This window comes from Gossypium raimondii, chromosome 9, assembly GCF_025698545.1.
Source record: "Gossypium raimondii isolate GPD5lz chromosome 9, ASM2569854v1, whole genome shotgun sequence".
NCBI lineage: Eukaryota > Viridiplantae > Streptophyta > Magnoliopsida > Malvales > Malvaceae > Gossypium > Gossypium raimondii.
In genome coordinates, this window is record NC_068573.1 from 39,477,809 (window position 1) to 39,497,214 (window position 19,406).

Sequence of the window (19,406 nt, forward strand, 5' to 3'; positions counted from 1 at the left end):
AGTAGTATTTTATAAACTACACAAATAAGCATATAAATCCGGTAGTTAAATTGAGTGATTTCTATTTGCTTTCCGCAAGGTCCTCAACGAATATCTTTATACAAATCTTCATCCGGTTTGCCACTAAAACAAGTTTAATTTAGCTGCTGTCAAAAAACCTGTAAGATTATCAACTCTAACAAAGCTTCATAATCACAAGTTTAGAATTCACACGTTCAATAGAAACCAAGGACGACAAGAGAAGCATCCCCTTCTACAACAAAATTGGCGTTGCTCCAAATTTTTGATTTTTTGGATAATGCTTATGTACATGTAAATGACAATTTGATCATTGAAAGAACTTACTTCTTTTCGATGCTAGTTTCTGAATCTGTAACTCTGATGTGTTTCTCTCCTATTTTTCCTCGAAACTGTAAACAAAAACAGTCTTGTTTTTGATACCTTTGACTTTCAGTAGATTCTGTATTGGCTTTCATGGGGTTCGCACATTTATTAAAACCCCGGTTTGAGTTCTGCCTTTAAATTCTGATATATGTTTCACTACGTTAAAATTACATCTCCCGGACTCTTCTATAGAAAAGGACATATGCAGCAGATGATTTAATTCTGTCTTCACTGATGGGGAAAACTCTGTCGTCGTCAAACTCGTACCATCTACCGTGCCCGTGCTGAAAATGCAGAAAGAGAATTAGAGGATTGACCATAAGTCATGTAAGAATCAACGCCAAGTTAGATGAGAAATTAAAAGAAAAACTTTAGAGCTTCCATTTCTACTGCTACAGCCTATAAAATATTGAACCATTGTCGTAGTACAAAACTGATTTGCCGAGAGTAAGCACTGCTGCCATTATATACACTCTTTTTTTCGGTCCACCTTTAAAATGACAACCAACCAGATACTGACATATAAGTCAATAACAATAAGCCGATAATAGACATGATACCCCTATTATTTCATCTATTGCTACAACGGTACAAATACATGCTTTTGAAAAGTATAGCATCATAATTAGGATGCATTAGTTTTCGAGAAAATGAGTAAATCACAAATTTTTATAACCTATCATTCATGGGTAGCTAGATGCAATTTCTTGTCAGTAAAATAGCAGGACTCAATGGCAGTAAATCTTTAAACACATTCAAAGAACATTAGGTAGAAAAGATTTGAAACTTACATCAATGAAAGCAGTATAATGACCGCCTCCCATGCCTCCATAGTGATTAGTTACTGCATATAATTGATAACAATTGGACAATTGGTTATCAATATGGGAAATGTAATTGGAGAGATTGAGATCATGAATTGGAAAGTCCACATATGTTTCTAGCTTGTTCTTAAAAAAACGGCTATATGAGAATCTCTTCAAATGAATTACTAAAATCTCGGGTAATCTCCAAAGATCTAACTTTTTGATGGCTTGCTGATGCTTCTTGCACCTGGGGCAGTACCTAGATATGACCATAACCCTCACTATCAGGTTCAAGACGAGTATTATTACTTCATAATTTAAAATAAAATAAATTAATTCTGCTTATAACTTAAAAAAAAAGTGTATATTATAGATGGAAGAGCAAATATATAACTTTGTCAAGAGTAGAAACAAAGGATCTATTAGAAAAAGAAACAACTAACCACATATCATCTAGTCCTAAAGGTTCTTCTTGCAAGAAACCTTCCAGACATTTATACAAGGAAATGGATTCTTCATGCCTTTTTGCAAACAACTGAGGCTTGAAAACCTCAGGCAATGAGCTGAGAAGGCATGTATCATACTTTTCAATCATCTTATCTGACCAGTGAACAGTCACATCCAAATTCTTGGTTAAACTTGAGATTGGTACAGGGTCATTCATCTTTATCTCTGATGACCCTGGCTTATCAACCAGGTAGAATTTGAAGTCAGCATTCAGATGAACATCATTCTCTTCTCCACTGTCTGGACCTGCATCACAATATGAAACTAAAGGGCTAACAATACCCTCCACCTTAGAATTCTCGTTAACAGTATTCCTTGTCTCATCACCATCATAATCATTTACCACATCTTCAACTGGCATTAGAAATGGGCGAAGTAATTTTAGAAACTGGTAATGGATCTCAGATCCACTTGAAAGATTTTCTATCCTTGCTATAAGAGGAACACCGAATAACTTCCAGTTTGGTGCCATCGCACCAAAACCATAAGGCCTGATAACATAGTTCAACTAAATAAGTAGATAAAATATGAAATTGCAAATTTGGAAAAGAGAGATGCAAAAAGGAAAAAAGTAATTTGCACCCTTTTTCTTTTATAAATGGCAATGAAGATGTAAGATTGGCTGAATTTAGAATAATAGGAATATGGCAAAGAGCAGCTTGTTTATCCAAATTAAGAAATTAAAATCGTCCAGGCCACAAGAATCATGACAATAGGTAAGCAAACTCACCTTTCCAGCTGCTGATGTGAGAACACGACCAAGGGGCATGTCTCACTAACTTTTGGTAACCTATAGGCGACAAGTTTATCATCATCTCTAATCAAGGCTACAGAGTCTGATGGACCATCCAGTAAACGAAAAATCTGATTTTTGTATATCTGCATAGAAGTTCAAAAGTTAGTTTCTATAATGAAACATTAGTGTAGAACTATGGATGCTATCTCTAGGCTATCCAAATTGCTAAAAATTTTCTTTAATAAACAGCAAAAGTGGGTAAAAGCTCCCCCCCCCCCCAACATTGAAGTCCTGTCCATGTAAATAAAACGGTTAAAATATGCTTCAAGTTACTGTACCTTTTTAACGTTTGGAATTTAGTCCCTCTACTTTTATTTTCAGGTATTTAGTCCTACTTTTCATATTTCAAAACAGAGGTTTAATTGTTAACACCATTAAAATCTTTCTGTTAACTTTGCTAGTGTGACATTTTTATAACAAAAGAAATAGTCACTCAGTAGACATGTAACAAAAAACAGGTGTTGTAATGAACTTGAATTTAACAGAAAAATTTTAACCATGTCAACAATTGAACTTCAACTTTTAAATCTGAAAAGTAAAGGGACTAAATTCCAAATATGCAAAAAGTACAAAAGCCTACAAGGACCTATAGCATATTTTAACCTAAATAAAACACAAGTTTTTAGGAGTTTTTGTGACGAGTAAAATGGTCTAGGTCTAAACTTCCAGAAGACAAATGGAGAAACAATGAAAGATCCACAGCATAATACTAGTGAAACATCCACAATCAATCTAAAGCTAGAAAAATGACCTAACTAAAAAACATTCAAAATATTTATTGTTATTGTGATTTATTAACATCCTTAAATTAGCAAAAGTGACTAAAGACATTCATGATGCTGGTGAAGAAATGCCATACATCTGTGATATTGAAATCATTATTAGTCATTAATAATGACATACAACAGAAATAACATTATTTCATATGAAAAAGCAAAAAATGTCTAGCTGCATACCTCAGCCACAAGCAGGGTTTCATCATCTTTTAAAGAACATGCCAAACTTAACGAGTCAATGAGATCCTTGAGCCTCCCACCCTTGGGAACAGTAATGGTAAATGGCATGGGCAACATAATCCCATCAGTACTAAAAACCGTCAAAGTCATCGTCCGCATAGTTGTTGAAGGTAATGGCAGTGTTAGGTACATAAATGGATCAAATGTCACAGAGACCTTCTTGCAAACAGGGCACACCAATGTTGACCGGTACTGACCCTAGAATAAAAGAAAATTTGAACATGATTTAGTTCACTTAAACAAGTTTCTTTGTAAAGGTAAAAAAAAAACAATCCACCTAGAACATAAAAGCAGATGAAGATCCACTGCAACTTCGAACATTAATTATAATTAAAAAGCAGAAACTCAAGTTATTTCTGATGCTAATAAACAGCCATTTGAGGAAGCTTTTAACTATAGAGGAATTTAGCCAAAAATATTTTATATATATATATATATAGAGAGAGAGAGAGAGGAATACTTGGAAAATTTTATAATAGTATAAATTCCAAAATCAGTTACAAGACGCTTCAAACTCAAAGGACTCACTTGGAAGATGTCAACTATGATGGAAGCATTGCGAGCCAAGTGATTTAGCCAGTGTTCATCAGCCACTTCTTCATCTGGACGCCCCTCCGCATCCTTGGCTTCTATATATGGCTTGCATTTTACACGATTCAAATCTTCATGAAGGCCATCCAGCAGAAAAGCAAGAAACTCCTAAGTCAACCGTAAAACATAATTACTATTGGCAGGGAAAAAGGAACCTTCACTTTTCAAAGAAAAAAGTAAAAGTTGGCCTACTCATTACATGGACAATGAGGTTGTTAGGGGTTGAACCCAAATCAAAAGAACTAGAAGTCTGGCACACAGTACATACTCATCCCTTTTTATTTACACAATATGTGAGAGGGGAAATGGGAAAAATTACATTTTAAAATTATCAGCAAAGCATATTTTAGCTGTTGAACTATGAGGAGTTTCATAATTGAAACATTTTCTTTCTCATGCCACAGGTAGTAAGCCATCATTAGCAGAAAAGCAAATGAGAAAACTGAAACCACAATTCTTTTAAGCAAGTAACTTTACTAACTTGTGAGTCGTGCTGATTATATCCATCAAATTGGGGAGCAAACTTAGCAAGTTTAAACTTGAACATTCTTGGAGCCACTGGCATTGCACCTGGAGCCCATAGCTTTCTTAACAACTCTCCAAATGCTAAAGAAAGTTCACCCTAAGCAAGCAACAGACAAATATGAGAAAAAAGTAAACAAATCTGAAGAAAGAAAATTCTTGAATGAAAGATGCAGTATCATACGTGCATTCCCAGAGGGTTTTCATGATTTATATCTTTCTCATAGTCTCCAAGGCAGTAATCAACAAGCTGTGTAGTATGCACCAAACACTGTACTGCACTGTTCATGAAACAAGTATTTCCAAGATTTTGTAGTCCTGCAAAGCCCAACACACCAATGCCCCTATAACCACTACCAGACAGTGATGTGTTGGTTAGCATTAATTGTGAGCTCAGGTTGTCACTATTCATATTCATCCTTACTCGACTCTTGCCAAAGCTATTTTCTGTCTTCATCGGTTCTGCCAATCTCTCATCAGTCTTGTTTGTAAAAACAAAAAACCCATGAACATGCAATTCAAGAAGTACCTGGATGTGAAAAGGGCAGGAGGCAAAAAACAAAAACAGAACAGAGAGAAAAAAGTTTATAACAGCTTCCAGGAACAGAGATACACACATAAACAGAATCTCCAAATTATTAAAACCAAGGAACTTCCGCTGGTAAGAGTAATGGAAGTAGATTATGAGTCCTAGCCTTCATATATTTTTAGGATCTATTGAAAAAGCACAATAAATAGCATAGGAGCAGGGTTTCAAGCAACTAAGTGTATTGATGCTACAGCTATATGATAATACTAAAAAAAAAAGTAATAGATCAACTAGTCACACCTCTTTCCCCTGTTTCCCAGGAGAAAATTTGGGCAAATTGATAATTTCATTCATAACAAACTGGCTTGTCTGCCCTGAGAAGTCCCAAATCTGCAACTGCACAAGAATGAAAGAAAAGCATACATCACTTTCACTAAAACATGGAACCATTTTAAATGAAGTATTAGTAGCTCATAACAAAACCTACCAACTCAGATTGGGAATTGAAAATACTGCAAGCTCTCCTATAAAAATCGACTGCATTGTCCTGAAAATGCAAACCGCTGTCAAATAGAGGACATGACAAACTAAATCAAAAAGCAAGAATGGCATGAGAGTCAAGACCTATAAAGAAAGAGAGACCAATCCCTGACATATTTTACAGATAGCATGCGTTTTCACCAACCAAAACCACATTCCACTGCCAGGAAATGGACCCACAGATCAATACTGGATCATCACCATATTCTACTAACTATATTTATATTTTTACAAGCAGCATATCATAACTCAATATGATAGAAGATGCAAATAATGAGTGTTCAAGGACAAATGGAAGTACTATAATGGGATGAATGATGAATAAAAACAACTGCAATCTGCAAGCAAAAAAGGGCTCATGCTCAAAAAGTATCATGCAATGCTTGTTCACAATAATTCAAACATGTTATTTTTGGGCCAGTTAAATTCAATAGATAGGCCAATTATTATTTATGTAGTACTGCTTCAAAGGATTTTAACATCACTTCAAAAACGACCTAGAAGGAAAAAAATTCCAGTCAATGAGGTGAGAAAATGTGAACACGGATATTAAGATAATAGCATCAACAACCATAAGAATCCAATTAATTGTTCATGGATACGACCGAAAACCATATTTTGATTGCATATTCATTCAGCAAGATAAGCCCTAACCTATATAGTTAGGACTTATGCACATGTGTGTTTTTGTGTGTTTGTACTATAATATTTCAAGTAATCATCTACGGCCTTGAGAGTCACAAGCTAATACTACCCAACTACAGTTTCATTACCTTCAAATAAGTCATATTCATCTAAGTTTGTCAACTTAGTAGCAAAATAGATATCACAATTTAAACTCACCTATTTCAGTAGTGAATCTGATAGCCATTTTCTCATAGAGTACACCTTAATTCTAGCACCGAAAGACATCTCAAGATGACATGAGCCTAAAGACAGGACTAGCATCATAAGAAATGATCTCTTCCTCTAGATTGAAAGGGAAGAGGAATTTCACCCAAGATGAAACAATACAAAAAGAAGGAAAAGGGTTACAGACAGCATTGATTCACAGACCAAAATCATGCAGCTCAGTTACAAACACTCCATAAAAAAAAGTAATAAGGGATTGGAAAAGGGAAATGACCTTTAAACTGATCTTTACTAACAATGAATTTGTTCCTGGTGAAAAAGAAAGCCTTATCTGCAAAGGAAACACTTCTTGTGATTGACCCTCGGCAACACAATGGTACCTATCATCTTCCTCTGATGTTTTGGAGTCATTGTGCCTATAAAAGACGAGCACACGAATACTCAAAAAGGATTGTAGAATCAACATCTCCTTAGAAAACAAAAGGTAAGTACCATAAGTTGTCACTAAACCATATTCTCCATCATAACACATTCAAGAAAATGCTTTCCATGAAACAAAGGCAGCCATACCAAAACATTCATAGAAAATGGTCAAAACTATTTCAGCTAGATAAGATTTTAGTTTATTTCAAAACCTATACTACATAAAACGGAGGGTGTAGTATGGAAGTATTAGACTAAATAAATATCAGAAAAGCTGAAACATAAATCTCTCTATTACAGTCTAGCAAATTTCTTAACATGAGCATTCCCGTAAGTCTTACTAGACTAGATAATGAAACACTAATAGCATTGTGAAACAAACTTGCCTCACCATTTAAGAGTACGCAGCCACAATGCTTCCTTAACCAAGGCATATTCACGGCTTGAAACCCCTTCGTCCATCTTAACCCTAGTCCCTGAACTCTCTTCCTTCCTCAAGTCCAGTACAATTTCAGAATCGGCATTGTCATAGTTGGATAACACATTGTACAAAATGCCTACTATTTCATCAGCAACGCTTCTTTGAGCCTCCTTCCACCATCTGAAATTAAAAGGAATTTATAATTGCAAAAAAATATATATGCAAATAAGGGGAAAAAAAACCCTATGAATCGGATTTTTTATAGCAAGCAAGTGAAAAACAGAACCATGCAACTGATTAAAACTTAATTCAAAATAAAAATAATAACAATAATAAGCTATAAAATCATTCCACCAAAGAAGATAAGAAAAAGTATAATTTCTTTATTCCGACATTTTCTAAACCCAAAATCCAGTTCACATTGTGTCTCTTTCTCCCGGCCACCAAACAGAAGAGGTAAAAAACAAAATTAAAGACGCACCTATACGGAACTAGGTAGAGTTTCTGGCGATTAGCCTCCTCCTCGTCGGTTTCATCATAATCGTCGCGATCGAGGCGGGAGGAGAGAGGGCGCTTGCGAGCGTAAGGGTTGTAATCGAGGTCGAAGAGGTGATCGTCGTCCTCGGAGGAGAATAGGTCGTCCATGGAGAAAAATAATAAGGCGCGTAGGGCTTTCCACAACACCGCCTTGAAGAGCCTGAGAGTGAATATAGAAAGATACGCGAGCGTCACCGATAGCAAACGCGTTGTTGTTTCGGCGATGATTATTGAGATGTTTGAGCTTTCTGAAAAGACCGTTCATAACAAAACATTGAAAATTTTAATTCCTTTTTATAATTATTAAATAAAAAAGATAATTATGACAGCCCCCAAGTAAGTAAACAACCGCATTTTTCAATTATTAATTAATAAAAATTTAAAATAGAAAATAGAAAAATATAAACCGCAGAAATTGAAGAAGAATGACTGCTTGCTCTTCGTGTTGCGTCGTCGTTTTTTTTTTCTTTCCACAAAATTCAAATGGTTCTAAAAGCCTCCGGCGTCCGGAGGAGAGAAGTGGGTTGCACGCGCCTCTGATGAGATTGTGGGTGGAGATTGTGGACTATGTAGAGAGTTCTTGGTGGGGGCAGTCTGATTGATGGACTAGTATTTGACACGTGGCATGTAAAAGTATATGAGCCCAACTTAAGTTGAGATCGTGGCGAACCGGTAATTTTCTTATTTTATTTTAATATAATGATTTATTCTATCCTTTAATTTTATTTTAAAAAAAAGTCAGTTTAGTCTTTTACTCTTTTATTTGATTTTCGTATTTTTAGTTCTTAATTTTATATTTTATCAAATTATCTCAAAATAGATAGAAATGTAATTATTGTCTTTTAACTTTATTGATGTGAAATATCGTGGATTGCCACGTGAATGACACATCAATATTTAATTAATTTTTAAAATTATTAAAATTATTTTAAAATTATGAAAATATATTTTAATATTTTAAAATTTTTAAAAAGTGATCAAATGCTTACATGCTATCCACGTGGCAATTCATATATATCACATCAAGAAAGTTAACAAATGTTAACTTTTCTATCGATTTGAGATGATTTGACAAAAAAATATAAGTTCAAAAGCTAAAATATTTTTTGTAAAGTTAAAGTGCAGAAAATCATTATACCTTTTATTTTTATAATTAGTTTTTGAACCATGCATTTTATCTCATAAATATTTGTATTTTTATAAATAATAAAATTATGATAAAAATATTAAATAGTAGAATTTGAAAAATAAAAATATTCAAAATAAAGTTGAAGGTTTAAAAGCATATGAGGAACAACTTTAAAAAATAATCATAATGTCAATTTTAAGGAAATGTTTACATTTTTGTTAATTTGGTTCTTATTTTTTAATTAAATTTGGCGTAACTTTTAAAAAGATCAACCTTTTGAAAAAAGTTGAAATGATTTTCTTTAACAAAAAGACTAATTAAAATGTTATATTTTTAAACATTGCAACTTGCATGACAATTCATAAGTATTCCATGCTAATTTTTAGAATTTTTATTGGTTTTTATATTTATCAAATTATAGTTTTGCTTTTTTATTTTTTACAATTTTTTAGTTATTTGTTGATGTAAAACATAAGACAAGTGATATCATTAGCATGATGTGCACATAAACTGTCATGCGAGTTGACAAACCAATAATGTTAAAAATTAATGTTTTAGTCATCATTTTATTAAGAAAAGTAATTTGACTATTTTTAAAAATATTAAAGATTAAATTTAACTAAAAAATAAGAGTTAAAAAATAGAAAATATAAATATTAAAGGTTAAATTTATTATGATCTCAAAAAGTATAGGAGGAAGGTTTGAAATTTGACAAACCACCGGTTGGACTGTTTGCCCGGTTTCACATATCAAGCCTGATTCGACCAGTTTTTAGGTCTTAGTCTCGGTTTTGGGCTCCTAGGCCCAATTTATGATATCAGGTCCAATTTTCAAATTCAACTACTCATTGGGTCAATTGTCTGAGTTGAAAAATAATTTCTAAAAATATCATTTTAATTTGATTAATTTAATTTTATTAGATCAAAATTAAATTTCTCAAAAATTACATAGATTTTCCAAATTAATTTTTCAATAAAATTTTTTAATCAAATTCTCTAGTTGAACAATTATTACGATCTCCCAATTTAATTCCACATCGAATAAATCAACTCAATTAAATTATTTCCAAAGTCACTAAATTTACTTCTAGTTCAAATACAGTCCGATCAAGTTTTTGTTAAGCTAGCGGAGGGATCAATCGAACTTATACAATTAGGCTCTAATAATTGCAATTATGTCCAGAAGTATCATTCCAATAATTCGCAATTACTTAATCATGAAGTCAGTGCATAAGTATCATGATTGAAAACTCCTTATTGTATACTCTTTATGAAAGCAATTCATCCAACTGCTTAGTCCAATGGCCTCACCATGTGTGTATTATCATCATATGATATCCTTGATTCATTTGAGTTAAATCTATTCACTTAATACTTTCCTATTTTATCTCATTGTCACCATTGTGTCTTATTAATGATTAATATGACCATTGTCAACAAATGACTGTGATAAATTACTTGTTCGAGAACAAACAACCCGTGACCACATTCTATATTTATCAATTCACATAATACCAATGAGAGAATATTATTAACTCTTTAATTGAGTTATGAATTTCATTGTTACTAATAAAGCCATGCCATATACAAGTCATGTACCCAACATATCGGCTGTTAGCTCGATCAAGCATAAGCCTCCACTTATATCAAAGCACATAAGTTACACATACATGGTCAGTAACAAACTTAAGATTTAGGTAAATCACACAATGAATGTCACAAGTAAATTAATTCTCAGATGGATTCAGAATTAACTCATATTGGGTCTAGTCTAATGTATCATTTTGCCAATGAATACATTTATGTTTCTACCCGTGGAGTCAACTGCTCCGATAGCCAATACTAGTCATATCCTCAATTGGAATTGTAGACGACATAATAATCCTATTCAGTATTTGAATCAAATGCTCGATTTGATTCTTTTATGGTATTACGGACTCGTTTAGATTATCTACTGAAGTAAGTTGTTTTTCTCGCAATATAAACGCTCTTACAATGTCACTCATCATCAGTTTAAACTTAGACAATCAATGAGCTAATATTTGTTTGTCACAATTTCATTATACACGCAAAATATAAATAACAGAAATACAAAAGACATAACAGTAGAATACGAAATTTATTTATTTATTGTTCAGATATATAGAAAACAATTACTTGATTATATAAAAAATTATATATTTTGGTATCTAAAGATAATAGTGTTAACTTTTAATGTTTAAGTTGACTTTTAAAGTTCATTTGATGAAAATTAATCATTAGTTAATAATATTAGCAATTAGATTTTATCAAATCATTCCTAAAACTCGAACAAGTCACATCTATCATATTGTATTTGACAAATTAAATGCAAAACTAAACAAATTTATAATTAACACTAAATTTATTCTATTAATAAAATCATGAAATATTCAAACCTAATTAGCAATTAACATCCATCAAATCAACCTTAAAACTTGAATTAAACACTAAAAAGTTAACATAGGTACCACGTTACTTTTATCAAATATAGGTATCAAATTGGACGAGAAAATAACATAGGCATCACATTAGAAAAAAATGTCAAACTTGAATACCAAATAATATATAAAACTAAAAATATATATATACACAAATGATCCGTATATCGCACAAGAATACAAACTAATTTATCGTAAAACTTTTTATTCCCATTTATAAGAAACGGGTTGAGAGTGGAAGGATGAAAAGAACCTAGGTATCATTTGTAATTTGTAATTTTGATGAAATTTTTGGTCTATGATTTGTAAGGGTGTGCATAATTTGGGTAAAACCGAAAAAATTCGGTTAACCGACCGAATTCGGTTAATCAGTCGGTTAACCGAAATTTTTCGGTCGGGGGTCGGTTAATTTTTTTATGATTTTTCGGTTAACGGTTAATTCGGTTCGAAACCGGTCGGTTAACCGAAAAAATTAATAAATAAAATTATCCAACCCAACCCAATTACCCAATCCAATAAAACTAAAACTAAAGTCTACCCAATTACCCAACCCAATAAAACTAAAACTAAAGTCTACCCAACTCAATAAAACTAAAACTAAAGTCTACCCAATTACCAACCCAATAAAAATAAAACTAAAGTCTAACTCTTAACTATCTACCCAACTACACGTGTTTTTTTTAGGTTTAATGCAAATGGAGATTTTTGGGAGAGAAGAAATGGATATAAATAAATGGAGAATATTAAAGACTTACATTTCAACAATGTGTTAATTTCAAGAATTATGTAATGTTTTTAATTATGTAGTGATTCAAAGACTTATGTAATATTTTTAATTATGTAGTGATTCAATTCGGGTAATTCGGTTAATTCGGTTAATTTTTAACCAAAAATAAAAACCATACAATTTTCGGTTAACCGACCTAATTAACAGAAAAAATTTCGATTCGGTTTATTTGTTTTTAAAAAAATTTGATTCGGTTAACGGTTAAAAATTTTGGAAGGTCGGTTAATTCAGTTATAGCTATTTCAGGTCGGTTAACCGAATGTACACCCCTAACATTATGTATATATCTTTTTAAATTTATTAATATTATATTTTAATTGCATTTCCACATATACAAACATACATATAATGTGCATATATGTATATAGAAGCGAAAAGTTTAACAACAGTAATTCAATGGAAATAAAGATATAATAGTGCAAATGATAATAAATATGATAATAAATACAAAAAGAATAAAATTAATATATAGTGAAAGTAACATTGACAACTCATATTAAATAAACATATCAGTGCTTGTAGCCAAAGGTCCAAAGGCTCCGGACTGCTCCAAATTGTGGAGTCAGGACTTAGGACCAAGCTTTTTTTCCCCTTCGTTTTGGGCTGTTCAAGACAAGTTTAGAAGCCTTATAGACGGCTCGAACAACTTATGTTAGATTTGGTTTGCCGTAATTGAATAAAGTTGTAGCAAAATGATGATTATATAGGAATGTAATATAATTGTAATGGAATGAAACAAGTATAACAGTTGGGTGGAAATTTAGAGGTGATAATGGGCCGGACAGCCCGGCACAGCCCGACGGCCCACCTGAAAAATAGGAGGGTTCGGGTAAAAATATAGGCCCAAAATATGGGCTTGGGCACAAAAATGAGGCCCGTTTTAAAAATAGGCCGGGCCTCAGGCAAAAAAATTTGGTCGGGCACGACCCGAATATATATTAAATATATAAATATATTTTATAGTTTTTAAAATATGCTACTTTTAAGTTTTAAGTTAAATGTTTTAAATTTTGTTTCACTTCCTTCTTCCACCAATCTTCCAAAATCCCTAACCTATATCGTGCCCTCCTCCCTTTTTTTCCCAATTCCAAAATACCGATCCACCTCCGATCCTCCACCCAATTTAAGGTAAATGGAGCTCTATTTTGAGAATAATTTTGTCAAAATAAACCATTCACAATCGTTGTATTTTGTTTAATTTTTGCGTCTGAATCTTTTAAGAAATCATTAACAATGGATCCCTTGATGATTCCCTTCCATTTTCTGTCTGTTTGTTTCTGGTTAATCCGGGTAACTTCATTTTCTGTTTGGCTGTTTGTTTCTAGTTAATCCGGGTAACTTCATTTTCTTCTTCTTCTTCCATTTTATGTTTGTTTCTGTATGTATTTTGCTTAATGTTTACTAATTAGTAATTACATTGATCTCTTTTACTGGAATTTGGTGCGAGTACCAGATGCAGATATTTTGCCGAATTATTTTTTTGAGTTTCTGTTTCTGTGTGTATTAATGCGAGTACCATATTTCTGCTTAATGTTTGTTTCTGACTTTCTGTGTGTTTCTTTTTTTAACATATACTTCAATAATTAATGGATTTGGCAACATGTGGTGGTGTTTTTCTTAAGATGTTGATTTGGTATTTCATTTCCTATATATATAAAATCATCCATTAAGTAAAAATAATAATTGATAGAAATATGTAGGAAATTCTTATCTAATATTGTTGAAAAAGTAACTTAGTTAATTTCAGAATAAATTGAATAGTTTAATTCTTATACTATTAAAAATAAGTAGACAAGAGCGATTGATCATAATTTTAACTATTTGCATTATATGTTAACTATAGCACCATTTAGTTGTTAGAGACTTGTTTGAAAAGTCGTTCCTTCACACTTTGCATTAATTAATATATAAAATGTGTTGGCCAAAATTATATACAAAAATTGTTCTTAATTTTTTAAGTAAACAAACAATCTGAGACTATTTTTTAGTGATACACTTAACAACTAGATTTATTTAAGAGTTAATTGGTATAACTTGTTAATCCGGTAACTACATTTTCTTCTTCTTCTTCTTCTTCTTCTTCCATTTTCTGTTTGTTTTCATCGTATTTTGCTTAATGTTTACTAATTACATTGATCTCTTTTCTTTGGAATTTGGTGCGAGTACCGAGATACGGATATTTTGCGAATTCTTTTTTAAGTTTGTCTATATTTTGCTTAATGTTTGATTCATGCATTCTTTTTTTAACATAGACTTCAATAGTGACATTAGGCTAGATCGTTTTAGATGATCTGTTATGTATGTTACTTGCAGTTTCTAGTTATTTTTAATTGAAAAGAGTTTAGCTGAGGAGTAGGAAGTAGGCAGCACTTATTTGATGAGGGGTGTTATAAAATACTTGAGTCATATTATGACAGTATACTTGTGCAAGCTCTAATATAGTGGCTGGAGTTGATATTGTCATATCACAATGAAGTTCTCAGAATTTTGAAATTGCATGGGATTCGAGTTGAATGAATTTATTATAATGTTTATTGAGATCGCAAGCTTAGTTTCTTCATTTAATCTCATCTTTTTTCTTTTTCTTTTTTTTTTTGCTTTGTTTTATTGCAGAAACAAGCAACATTGAAATTGATTTGGCTTACCTTAGCTTCCTTTCCCGTAAGCTTTCATTTACATTTTCCTTTTAGAATTTAATTTAATTTGATTTTCTTTTATTTTACTTTGTAAAACATTTTGCAATTAAATGCAGGATTAGCCGATTTTCTAGATGATAATTTGTGTCCTTATCTCAAAAGATTGTTATGATTATTGATTCCTCTGAAAAAGAAGTGAACTTCCAAAATATTAGAGGGAAAGAAAAACTTAAATTTTGATTAAATTATGGTAATGTTATTGTAATACCCCCTACCCGTATTCGTCGCCGAAATAGAGCATGAGGCATTACCAGATTTTACCGAATTTTTTTTTCAAGATAGATTTATCATATTCATAAGATAATTTCATCACATACCAAAACCAAAATTTGTTAGCCATACCAATGGCTAACCATACATTCATTTCATATTAACATCTAATTTACTAGCTTATACATGCCATTGATTTCCAAAATAAAGTTCCTTTATGTACCGAGATCTCGAGATTGATAGTGTGATGTGTCTCCGACCAAATCCGACCTCCGAGCTCTTAACTCTACAAACAGGGGAAAAAGAAACAGGGTAAGCACTTTGTGCTTAGTAAGTTCATGCAACAGCAATTATACTTACCATACTTATACATCCATCATTTAATAACACAAGCACACATCCAATTCACATAAACATATACCTATCACATACAAACTCAACCTCATACAAATTCATTACAAAGATAAATGATTGATGAGCTCATCAATTCCATGATTTCTATTTCCTTGTTATTTTTCCATATTTATCCCGTTGAACTACTTGGAATCTCGATGGATATTCAGGGGTACACCTAAGTGTACAAATCCGGGCCCGTCAATTCATATTCATGTGCGCACATTTCCATTTCAGAGAGCACACTCCATGAACCTCATCCCTACGGTGGGATTACTGTCGAGCTAAATCACAGTAATATAAACTCACGAGTATTGTCGGGATTACCACCAGGCTAAATCCCCTGCAACGACAATTACTCTAATGAGCTTGGATCTGAATTACCAGTCCAGGCTAAATTCAGACCCTAATTCGGATTACCAGTTCGGGCTAAATCCATTTTCCACATATTCTTCGGGAGGGCTATATCAGGATAGGATCACCCGTCCGGGCTAGATCCTTTTTACCGTCAATTCCTTTTCAGAGATCCATCGAATTTTCCTTTCATTCAACCGGGATTTATTTCCTCTTTTCATCAAGTATATCAATACTTCATCAATTATCATACAATAAACATACAACTCATATTCACAACAATAACAAACATTTCAAGCATTTAAGAATATAATTTAAGTTACACGAACTTACCTCGACAATTGTTCGTAAACAAAAATCTACTAATCCCGAATTTTTTCTTTTCCTCGATCTTGCTTCGTATTTGAATTTTCCGGATCTAAATAAATAAATTTAATCATTAATCTAATACATTTCATGTTCATATGTAACTTTCTCTACAATTCCATTATTATTTATAGTGCATTCAAAGCTGCCTCACTGAGTCACAGTCACTAAATTATTTATATCTTGAGTACGGAACTCCAAATTAAGATCCGTTAATTTTCCCTGAAACTAGACTCACTTATCTTCTTACCATAAAAATTTCAGAATTTTTGGTTTAGCCAATAAGTACAATTTATTCTTTAAAGTTTCCCCTGATTCACTGTATGACAGTTCTGACCCCTCTTCACTAAAAAATAATTATCTCATTGTACAGAATTAGGATGATGCTTCCCTTTATTTATTCAGAAAATAGACTCATTAAGGATTCTAAGCATATAAATTATAACTCATAATCATTTTTTTACAATTTTTAATGATTTTCCAAAGTCAGAATAGGGGAACCCGAATTCATTCTGACCTTGTCTCACAAAATCTATTATATCTCATGATTTACAATTCCATTGCTTACACCGTTTCTTTTATAAGAAACTGGACTCAATAATCTTTAATTTCATATTTTACTCATCCTCTAATTCGATCTCTACAATTTTTGGTGATTTTTCAAAGTCAAAGTACTGCTGCTGTCCAAAACTGTTTTAGTGCATGGTGTTAATTACCATTTTTCCCTTAAACTTTCAACAATGATAATTCCGTCCCTGCTCAATTAACCTCTCAATTGAGCTGATTTTTCTCAATCAACACTTTATTATATCACTTTAAACTACCTTATAACCTTTGGAAATCAGAATTTCAGCACTAAACTTTAATTCCAAACTTTTTCACAATTAGGTTCTACAAATCAATTTCTATTGGAATTACCTAATAAAATCATCTCATAAACAAATTAAAGCATCAATTTCATCCTATTTCCTCATAAACTTCCAGAACATATTCATATCAACTTTCAATATCATTCATAAAATCAAAAACTAATGAATTTAGTAATAGGACCTAGTTGTAAAAGTCTTAGAAACACAAAAATTACAAGAAAAAGGCAAGAATTAACTCACTTGGTGCAAAAATTATGAAAAACCAGCTTGAAGAAACCCTTAGGACGTTTTTTTGCTGATGAGAGTGCAGAAAAATAAAGAGAAATCTAGATAATTCCACTTTAGTCCTAACTTTTAAAGCAAATTTTGTAATATTCCAATTTTACCCTTAATTCTTCAATTCTCCTGATTTTTCCAATTTTACCCTTATTTCTTCAATTCTCCTGATTTTTCTCAGCGTATGCCGCCCAAAATATCTCCTTTTGGGGTTATTTGCAATTTATGTCCCTCCGCATTTCACAATTGAGCTATTTAATCCCTCTAGTAACTTTTACACCTTTTTCAATTTAGTCCTTTTTATTTAATTGACTACCCAAACATTAAAATTTTCTAACGAAATTTTAATACCATATTACTAACACTTCATAAATATTTATAAAAATATTTTTAACTCGGTTTTACGAGATCGAAGTCTCGACATCATATTTTTACCTAATTTCTTCAATAATTTCTTTTTCTAACTAACCGCTTAATCAGTAAAATTTTTCTATCGATATTTTCATACGGTTTTCCTATCATATCAATATTCATGCAAAAATATTAAAATAAATTTCTCTTTAAATTGGATTTGTGGTTCTGAAACCACTATTCCGATAATTTTGAATTTGGGCCATTACAGTTATGCTAAAATTGTTTATCTACTAGTAGGAAAATAATGGGATTGAGAAATAGAGATGCTTCTATTTATGAATTTGGATTGGATTTATGCAGTTTGGATTGGAAAATAACTGTTCTTAGCAGATGAATGATCATAGAAATATTTGTTTTTTGATTAAAATTGATTTATTTTTATAGAGCATGTACTTTGCATTTAATTGAAGTCTAGATGAAATTGATTTATTTTTATGTACCACCTTTTATTAAAAATGTCCATAATATATTTTATATTATTTCTCAAATTTAATATTTAACGCGATTGAATTTTAGATATTCTTTTATTATACAATATTGCCATTTGATATTAATATGATAATATCTAATTTTTCAAGTAAACTTTGACAAAATGGTATTTTTTAAATTCGTTAAGTTGGTTTATTAATAAGATATTGTTAACAGATTGCAAAAAGTAAAAACAATTATAAATATACGGGAAAATAACGGGTCGAGCTGAGCTCGGGCTTAGTATTTTTCCCTGGGTTGGACTTGAACAAAATTTCAGGCCCATATTTTGGACTAGACCGGGCCTGAGCCTAGGAAGCGGGCCAAAATTTTTTTAGGCCCAACAGCCCAAACCCGGCCCGACCTGGGTGGAATGAAATGAATATTTTATAAGTATTATTATCTTTAGTTTAGAAGAATGAGTACTGTAATAACATAAAAAAATGCTCAAAGGACAGATATTTCGTTTAATAGTTTCTTTTTAGTACAACCACATACAGTTCTCATCCATTTGATTGTTTGAGACTAATTTTATTTGAATTGGGAATGATATTCCAATAATACTATTATCTAATAACTTTTTAATAAAAATATATAAAAAAACTCATATTAAAATACTTAATCAGCAATAGGCTACTTTAATAGGCAAGTTTGTAGTCTTTGGTAATAAAAATAAATTCAATTTTGAAGAAGCAGTAAGAGAGTAAAGCAATGACTAGAATTGCATTGACAATAGCAAATATGCCATTGGAGTTGTTATTGTACCCTTCTCCTTGTATTTATAATACATATGAAAAATTAATATGAATATTTATTTGAATGAATTTTTTTAGACATATTGATGAATAACGAATTACCTTTTTTATATATTTTTAAATTTAAATTATTTTATTTTATAATTTTAAATGATTTTTAGCATTTTTTATATTTTGATATATTTTAGAAATTTTTAATAATCATTAATAATTTTATTTTTAATAACTTTTATACCATGTTTGGTTGGGTGTATTGGCACATAATCGGTGGCCCCACCTAATCCCCCCTTTTTCCTATGTTTGGTT

General features: G+C 31.7%; 1 protein-coding gene across 3 annotated transcripts; it reads right to left on the minus strand.

Annotated features, from left to right (window-relative positions):
* Nucleotides 1-163: 163 nt before the first annotated feature.
* LOC105799605 (ubiquitin carboxyl-terminal hydrolase 8) lies at nucleotides 164-8,475 on the minus strand. 3 transcript variants are annotated; one of them, XM_052620465.1, is made up of 14 exons: nucleotides 8,332-8,475; nucleotides 7,869-8,172; nucleotides 7,358-7,567; nucleotides 6,818-6,959; nucleotides 5,639-5,698; nucleotides 5,452-5,547; nucleotides 4,807-5,151; nucleotides 4,582-4,722; nucleotides 4,038-4,208; nucleotides 3,450-3,707; nucleotides 2,428-2,576; nucleotides 1,634-2,188; nucleotides 1,176-1,449; nucleotides 164-668 (listed from the first exon to the last, which is right to left on the minus strand). In XM_052620465.1, exons 2-14 carry the CDS (start codon nucleotides 8,030-8,032, stop codon nucleotides 552-554), a joined length of 2,682 nt encoding a protein of 893 aa, XP_052476425.1. In that variant the 5' UTR covers nucleotides 8,033-8,172; nucleotides 8,332-8,475; the 3' UTR covers nucleotides 164-551. The 3 variants fall into 3 exon arrangements, with proteins under 3 accessions (XP_052476425.1, XP_052476427.1, XP_052476426.1); XM_052620467.1 differs by lacking the exon at nucleotides 1,634-2,188; XM_052620466.1 differs by lacking the exons at nucleotides 7,869-8,172; nucleotides 8,332-8,475 and having other exon boundaries at nucleotides 7,353-7,501.
* Between the last annotated feature and the right edge of the window lie 10,931 nt (nucleotides 8,476-19,406).